Raw genomic sequence first — 8,602 nt, 5'->3', positions numbered from 1 at the left:
TCGGAGCCGCCGCCGCCCCGCTCCGACATCGCGGCGTGCCGAGCGCCCCCGCGGGAGCCGGGAACGAACAGCGCCCGGTGCCGCCGTGCCACGGAGCCGGGGAACGAACAGCGCCCGGTGCCACTGTGCTACGGAGTGACACCGGCCCCGAGCAGCCCCGGCCGGGACACTGCCAGGGATCCAGGGGCAGCCCCAGCTGCTCTGGGAATCCCATCCCAGGCAGGAATTCCCAATTCCCAATCTCCCATTCATCCTGCCCTCTGGCAGTGGGAGCCATTCCCTGGGTCCTGTCCCTCCATCCCTTGTCCCCAGTCCCTCTGCAGCTCTCCTGGAGCCCCTTCAGGCCCTGCCACGGCTCTGAGCTCTCCCTGGAGCTTCTCCTCTCCAGGCTGAACTCTGCATTGAGCTCCTCAAACCTGTACCACACCTCCTCCAACCCTTCAGATGTTCCTTTCTTCTTGGCATTTCAAATTTGTTTGGTTTGTTATTCTTGTTGGTTTGGAGTTTGTTGTTTGTTTGGTTTTTTAATGCTAAAGTTCGTACGAATTCTAATGTCAAAAATAAAAACCACTTTTGAACCGAGTTGGTAGAAAAAAAGTAGCAAGATCAAAATTTTATGGGTGCTCTTCAGCAGCCTGCTAAGGGGCTGGCACAGCAGCAACATTTCCAACTTCCAAAATAGGTACTTAAATTAAAAGCACTAATCCATAACTTGTTTTACCAGTTTGAAAAAAGGACACAGTTATTTATTTAAGGTAACATATCTATTCCTACCCATTTGGAGTTGATGTGCAATTTTGATATTGTTGATAATCTAATTATTGATTGAGTTAATCCTTAACCCATCTTTATAAGTGACAAGTTTCACTGGCACCTTTAGAAATAGTGAAAAAATTTTGCAAAGTAAAACCCAAATCTAATGCACAGCAAATTTAATTTATCAGCTTCGCACTTGAAGTTTTTCCTCCCAATCAGAAAAGTTGAAACAACCCCTCTAGGTATGCAAGATGTAATTCAATAAGCAGCCCATGGTTCCAGAGGGGATACGGAACTGAAGTGCCTCACAGAGTTAATGCAGTGGAGCTGGTGGGACAGGGACTGAAAGCAGCAGACATAAATCTGATACATTTTTACGTTTTGTTCTTATGCAGAGGGGAAACTGGAAGACACGGGGCTTGGGCAGTAAAATCCATGTGATTTCACTTGGCACGAGTGGTTTTGCTGTGCTTGAAGCCAACTGTGAGGTGTGTTCCTCGAGGGAGGGGACAGAGAACAGGAGGCAGTGTCCAGTGAAGCACAAGGTCACAGTGTCCTCTGCCAGTCCCCTCCGTACCCCTGATGCCAAGGAGACCCTTTGTACACCCACCCACTCACCCCCAAGCATTCCAGAGGTGGTATTGGGTTACTTTTCCTCAAAACACACCGCAGCAGAAGATCCCAAACCCCTCCCGGCCCAGTCCCTCAAATATTGACAAGAAACGTGGCAGGTGACCTCGTGCACCTTTGCAAGGGATGTTTAATAGTTTTCCTTTTTAATACCAATGTTCCACATACACCCAGCGGGGTCCGAGTGCCTCTCCAGCACCTGTGGGTCCCTAAGGCACTCAGGAGGGAGCTCAGTGAGACAAATCCAGCGGGGATGTTTCCACCACATGGCACCAGCAGTGAATTCTGCAGCAGCTCTGCCACAGGACTGTGCCTGTTGGATTGGATTGATGTGAGGGCGAGTCCTGCACCAGCTCCCTGGGAATTTGGCACCTTTGTCATCACCACCTCACTCTTCTCACCCTGCCTGGGGGAACTCTTGGTGCTCCCACTGCTTTTGAGAATGAATATTCAAATTTTAGTAATACACTTTGGAAAACCAATGGATTGGTCTTCCCCTATCAACTCACCCCTTCCAAAGGCCCATGTGCCCTCCCTTGGGAAGCACCTCCAGCTCCAGCTGCAGGACTCAAGGCTCAGAGGATTGTGCGTTATTCCAGCCCTACCTTACAGCATTTCGCCATCAAGAAATTACCTTGAACGTAAATCAAACTGCCTTGAAACAGCGGAAATAAATTAAACAAATGTAATTTGCTTATAAAAATAGTTTCTTATAAATCTTTAAAGCTTATAAAAGCCAGAAAATACATTTAAAAGAATCTCCGGAACATTTCATCCTTTGAGGCGCGATTACAGTTCAGAAAGTGAGAAGCAAAGCCCACAGACATCTCACACTGATCTTCCCACAAGGAATTCCACAGTACCATGCTTAACCTCCAAGTCAGAATGCCTTGGGCATCCTTTCCTGGCTCAGCTGCCCTGTCAGATCATTTCTGTGTGAAAATAAAAGCTGGCACTCAGCTGGCAATGCTGCTGCCTCTACAGCCATGGCACCAGGAGCTTTCCCAGAGGTGCCCTATGGAACCAGCTGCTCTGGAGTCAGGGGTAAGCATGGGGCACGGAGGTGCTGCTTTGGCCATTCCTTTCTGAACTGCTGTGCTGTGGGGAGGGCAGTGGTGCCACACACAGCCCTGCCTCGGCCACGCAGATCTGGCGTGGCACAGAACACCGAGATTCCGGGGTGCTGATTATGGGGTACGTCTTTGTAATAAAACTAAAACCACCTTGCTGGTCCATCCAACACCTAAGTGCATCAATTGCTCCTCTTGCACTTCCACGAAGACTGTCCTTCGTCCTGCAGCTTTTTGAATTTTGGTCCAAGGAAGAACCACCAGGCAAAGCCCAGGATGACGCAGATGACGGACTCCACGTAGTACCCGTCCAGGGCGGTCACACAGGAGCCCCCAGCTGCTGTGCACAGCTGAAACAGAGCACAGGGAATGCACTGAGCACACAGCACTGCAGAGCTGTCTCCCTGCTCCTGGGCAGGACTAAATGGAGTTCTTTACTCTTTGTTTCCTATGCAGTTGGTCAGAGAGGCTTTTGAGCTTATCAGCAGCGTGAAAAGTAACAAAGTACCAAACCTGCCCTAAACATGTGGGAAATGGAGCACATCAGCCCAAAGGGCAAACTCCAGCAAACAGGCACAGCCCCGCTGTCCGTGCTGGCCTGCAGGTGCAACCACTGCTCCCAACCTCACAGAGAAAGATGATTTTTTTTCTCTAGCCATCCATGTTGTGGACTCCCCAGACCTGGAAATGTCCAAGGCCAGGTTGGACAGGGCTGGGAGCAAGCTGGGATAGTGGAAGGTGTCCTTGCCCATGGCAGGGGCTGGCACTGGATGGGCTTTTAGGTCCTTCCAATCCAAACCATCCCATGATTCTGTGTCTAGGAGAAACACACCCAGGATGGTTTTGAACTGGAAGACAAAGCCCCAGCATTCACAGGGTGATTGTACAGCCCAGGATTGTTTCTGCTATTGTTTGGCTTTCAACGCTGCTCTAATCCCAGGATTAATCAACTCTCTGAGCTGAGGCTCTGCCAGCATGTTCATTATTCTGAGACATGTCAAAATCAGATTAGGAATAAGAAGGGAGTGGTGGTGGTGGTGGAATGTCACCAACCAGGAGGATCTGAGAAAAGATCAGAGGAGTGAGGCGAAGGAGAAGGGACTCAAGCTCAGTAGAGGCTGAGACACAAGCAATCTAATTAGTGACAGGCTAATGAGCAAGAGGCTGGGAAAGCATCTGCTGCAGAAGCAGTTTCCCCTCTGCACCAACAAAAACTGCAACTCCAGTTCAGACAAGTAATGATGGACTCCAGAACACTTTGATCATTTAGAGAACCTCCACATCCTAGAGCATCCTGGCATTCAGGAGGGAAATAAATCTCAGTCATAAGCACAGAAAAAAAACAACCCCCAAACATTTCTACTCTTCAGCCATGTCAAATGTCTCATTTGCTGTGAGGAGGTGAATTTGAAATGTTGCTTTCCCAGCAGTTTTGTGTCCTGTTGTTTGATCTGTGTACAGCAAGTTCTTTGTTCTCTTCCACAAGGCTCCCAGAACTGGGCAGGCAGCCAGTCCCACTTGATTTCATGGGGAAAGTGGACACCAAAATCAGAGAGCAGAGCAGCATCTTGGAGAAGGTATCAAGGCAGGCAGATAAGAACCCTCCAGGGAGACAGGAGGAAGAAAAACCTACCACAGAAATGGAGGGCCTTGGGGAGGGACAGAGAGCCTGCCAAGGACAGAGCCCCTGACTCAAACCACACCTACAGGCTCCTCACACTGCACAGAATGTGGCACCAGTCTGCTGCTTCTCCTCCAGGTAGCATGGGGACAAAGGGCTCACTACTCTGCAGCTGCAAACCCTGGGTAAGGGGTGCTTATACTAAGTGTACAGGTGCTAACAGCCTGGATTTTATCAGACAGGAGAATGAGCTCCATCAGTGGGAATTTGTGAGCACAAGCTGTACATTGTGAAGGTTCCCAAAGGAAGCCATTTAACTGAGCCATTGAGCAGAGACCCCCCAGCCCCAGGCTCACCTCTGTGGCCGCTGCAGTGGCACAGGTGTGGCCCTGGGCCCCGGCACACTCCTTCACTGTGAGGGGGTCCACCAGCCACAGGGCCACCGTGGAGGGCCAGTTGCCGCCCAGGTTGGAGACGGTGTTGAGCAGGGTCATGTAGGTGCCCCCGATGAGCGGGTCGCTGACCTTGGCGTTGAAGGCCATGATGGCCACGTACATGCTGTACAGGGTGATCTGGGGACACACAGACACACACACAGACAGGACTGAAACCCCCAGCACAACCCTGCTGAGAGCTCCCCTGAGCTCAGCAGCACGGACTGGAAAATGATCCCAGCAGCAGCAGCAGCAGCAGTTCCTCCTGCAGCCTGTCCCTGTGCTAACTCGGGGAGTGGCCCTGCTGCTCGTCTCAAGTCATGCTGCAACAGACCCAGCCTCACATGCACTGGCACGACTTGGGTTAGCAAACTGAAATACAATCAGCCAGCTAAAACAGCACCTAAACACAACCCTTCTGCACTTAAAAATCACCTCTCAAGGCCCTGCATTCCAGCTCTGATCCATAGACCACACTGTATCAGGTGCTTGTTTCCCAAGTCTTTGGAACAGATCCATTATGATGTTCCTCCAAAAAGTGAGCTTTTTTCCTAGGACCAGGATCACATAACTTTGTTTGCACAACCATCAGTATGCCTACCAAGCTCAGGCACAGTTCTGGGGCTTCTCCGGCTCCTCTGTGCTTTTGAGCTTCTGGGTCTGGGGAAAAAGGAATCTGGGGAACTACAGCAGACATGGAGAATTCAAAGTAGCTCCCAGATGATGTCCAATGGAGCACAGGGAATAGGGAGGAATAACACTGGCAAGAGTTTTAGAAGTCAGTCCTGCCACACAGCACAGGTCAGGCTTGGAGGGATTCCAGTGTGACCCAGGACAAGACAGGGAACAGCATTTCCCCTCCCCACACTGAGACTGTTACCTGGTGTAGAGCATAGCTCAGCACCACCACAGCATAGTAGTAGACAGGAAATCCTCCTTCATGCTTTACTTTAGGAGCCCACCACACCAGGAAAGCGAATTCCAGGCCAAGCAGCAATCTGGAGGGATGAGAAAGATGATTTGTCATTCCAAGTAATTCTTCCCATGTGGTTCCTCAACACAAAGCAACCACTGAACAACCACAGAGAGTACATTAAAATAGTTTAGATCTGAATAGTTACACTTATTTCTATCTCAGAATTAGGTATCAAATATTTGACAAGCAGTGACATTGTTAATTAGGAACAGGAGAGCACTGCTCCAATGCAGCTGTACATGCACATCCCATGCTTCCACACAGTGACACTGCATGAACCAGATAGTTCAACTCACTGTGACAATCCTGACACACTTCTTTGGACCTGGAAGTCAGAGAGTTACACACAAAACCCTACAGGTGATCTGAACACACAAACTGAGCGCACATATTACTGTGTTCCACTAAAATGAGGCTTTACCTGTAAGGCATTGCTTTGTAGAAGGTGTTCAGGGGCTGGGGGCCCGCTGTGTATTTGCTGATAACCAGAGGCAAGATGATCTGCAGAGGAACCATTGGAACTGCCAGCAGAGCCAGGTGCTCCTTGGGGACTCCCTCCTCCACCAGTTTGAGTCCTGTTACAGCATCTGCTGCTGAAAACCCAATCTGCAATGTCAGGGAGACAAAATAAGCTGAGGAGAACAGCAAGTTTGGCTAGAAATTCAATTTACTCCCTATCACGTAAATTGAGAAATGGGATACAGAACACACTGTCACTGAAGTCACTTCTGCCCCGATTTGATTTCCAGATTAGTTCTGCATGTTCTACACTTGACCACTCTTTACTGTCATCACAGCCAAAGCTATTCCAGGCACATTAAGTAGCACTGCCATTCATTCCTGTGCCTTCCCTGCTGCTGGCATCCTCAGTGTCCAACTAGCAGCCATGGAAACCCAGCTCGGACAGAGCTGGAGATTCTGAGCTAAAAACAAACATTTTCTGCCCTTTTAACTGCAGGCTACACAGCCTGTTTAAAAATGTACTTTAATACCACATTGCCACCAAACTTCTCTTCAATGCTTGTGTCAAACACAAAAGCTCTCACAAAGCTTTTCTGCTGCACAGCCCTGCTCAGCACAATGAGATAACCCATTCTGCTTGAATTTCATGTGAAAATTCACAACTCTTGTGACAGCCAACAGCAAAACTAAGTTACATTCCGGGGACTCAGCAGCCTTCCAGACTCTGATGCCAGCATTTAACAATTCTTAAATCTATTTACTTACTTTTGAAGTGAGGATCAAGAGACAGAAAGTAAGAACTGCTGGCATCTTGATTATTGAGAATAGCAGCCTGTATGTGTCAGTGATGCCTTTTGTTTCTTCCTTTGCTGGTATTAGCTCCTCGTTTTCCTTTTTCAAAAAGGCAACCAATGTAGTGGTAACTAAGAAGACAGCTCCCCAGAAAAATAGGAAATCTAGAGGTGAAAATAAAATAAAAATTTCTTTGTAGCAGCCATGATTGACAGTTGTAGAATATAAACCTAATAATCAAAGTGGAATAAAAACAAGCAGCAAATGCAAACCACAAGCACAGAGCTACATACAGTGAGTGACACAGCTCTGCCCTCCTCTGCAAGGAGGTGTTTGCTGGAGCAAACCAGGTCACCTCCCTGCTGCTTGGTGGGTTATTGCCACAGAGAGCATGTTGGAGGAGGAACAGAGGCAAAAATGAACGTGTTGAAGGATTACTCACACAACCACTACAGGCTGATAAAGGAGGAAAACCACATGTAATAGAAAACAGGGAAGAACCTCCAGAGGCAGAACTCTTTGCCAGCTCCTCCCTTACCCTGCAGTCAGGGAACCACTGTGTGCCTCAGCTCTACAGCCCTATCTAATATCCATCTCCCACCTGTAGGAAACAGGCATTTAGGAGGGTGAAGATGGCCCAAGGAAAGTTTTTACAGAGTTGTAAGGAGTCCTCAGATTTGTCTGGCCGAAGTGGATCCTTGGCAGCATTCCAGTGCTCTGCTTTAAGCAGATCAGTATCTGCTAAATCGTGGATGTGGGGCAGGAAAAACCCACCAAGAGAGTACTTTCTGATTGAGTGAATGGCCAGTTCAAGAGCATCCTATCCTGTGCCTCTATGACAGGGGCAGGAAAGAACTCAGCCTGTGCAGGGGGTAGGACAGAAGCAGCTTTTATTCTTCCTGGTCAGGAGCAGCCCCAGCAGCCTCCAGGAAACCCAGCCGGAGCAGTGAGGGCTGGTGAAAGGGCAGAGACAAAGGTTTGATCAATCATTGCCTGCTTCTCCTGCACAGCAGGGAAGGAAACGTGCAAGGACTGCTCCAGGTGTGTCCCACCATTCCCAAGGTAACAGAAAAAAGGCTCCTCACATCATTTCTACTACTTTTCCTTTTCCTGAAATAAACATGACCTCACAAGCAACGCTGTCAGATTGCTCTCTCTTAAAAACACAAGGTGCCCTGAGCAGACATTCTCAAGGAAAGATGCATTTTCTGAGAGTCTCACTAATCATAGCTGCTGGCTACAAAGGATGTAGAGGAGCAGTTCTCTAATAATAACCCTGAGCATTATCACTGCAGTGAGAGACACACAGTGCAAGGATGGGGATAGAAATAGCTCTGAGCATCATCACATGAGTGCTCCTGATCAGGCCAGCCCTGTCAGCTGCAGCACAGCACTGCAGGGGCTGCATCAGCAACAAAGCAAAGCAAGAAAAAAGAAAAAACCCACCATATATATATATATAGAGAGAGAGAGCAGTTCAGACAAGAAAAACTGGGTTTTTTGAGGCTGTAGGCCGTTTACACAAAAATAAGGTACATTTCCTTTCAAATGCAAGGAACCTCACTAGCAGGCTACAAGCAGAAGAACTCTGAAATTAGAGTTTACATAAGGGATTTCAAGGACAAACTTTCTGGTCCCACCACTGCTGCTTCCCCCATCCCTATTTTGTTTCTGCAGCCACACTGCTAGTAACAAAACAAACCACTGAGACAGGGCAAGACAAGTTTTTGAACTAGATCAGAGATGGATCAGGCTGGAAAACAGCCCGAAGAAGGTACCCAGGATCCCCTCCCAGGAGGAGGGGTACTCCACAGTCCCTGGCACAGGTGAGTGGGGGAGGCCTTTAAGGGGCACCTTTGTC

General features: G+C 48.8%; 2 protein-coding genes across 2 annotated transcripts in view; both read right to left on the bottom strand.

The window, feature by feature from the left end:
• Nucleotides 1-2,009, bottom strand: part of CUNH3orf33 (chromosome unknown C3orf33 homolog) — a 7,535-nt gene extending 5,526 nt beyond the window's left edge. Inside the window, exon 1 of the mRNA XM_005419173.2 lies at nucleotides 1,992-2,009. Coding sequence (XP_005419230.1) covers nucleotides 1,992-2,009 — 18 coding nt within the window. The remainder of the gene's footprint in view (nucleotides 1-1,991) is intronic.
• SLC33A1 (solute carrier family 33 member 1) overlaps nucleotides 1,499-8,602 on the bottom strand; it is a gene marked incomplete at its 5' end in the record, with an annotated part of 9,808 nt that continues 2,704 nt past the window's right edge. The window contains 5 exons of the mRNA XM_005419060.2: nucleotides 1,499-2,806; nucleotides 4,434-4,649; nucleotides 5,392-5,509; nucleotides 5,909-6,093; nucleotides 6,715-6,905. Coding sequence (XP_005419117.1) covers nucleotides 2,639-2,806; nucleotides 4,434-4,649; nucleotides 5,392-5,509; nucleotides 5,909-6,093; nucleotides 6,715-6,905 — 878 coding nt within the window. The remainder of the gene's footprint in view (nucleotides 2,807-4,433; nucleotides 4,650-5,391; nucleotides 5,510-5,908; nucleotides 6,094-6,714; nucleotides 6,906-8,602) is intronic.

Source organism: Geospiza fortis, unplaced genomic scaffold (assembly GCF_000277835.1).
Source record: "Geospiza fortis unplaced genomic scaffold, GeoFor_1.0 scaffold172, whole genome shotgun sequence".
NCBI classification, from domain to species: Eukaryota; Metazoa; Chordata; class Aves; order Passeriformes; family Thraupidae; genus Geospiza; species Geospiza fortis.
The sequence above is the reverse complement of the archived record's forward strand: the minus strand, read 5'-3'. Positions and strand labels throughout refer to the sequence as shown.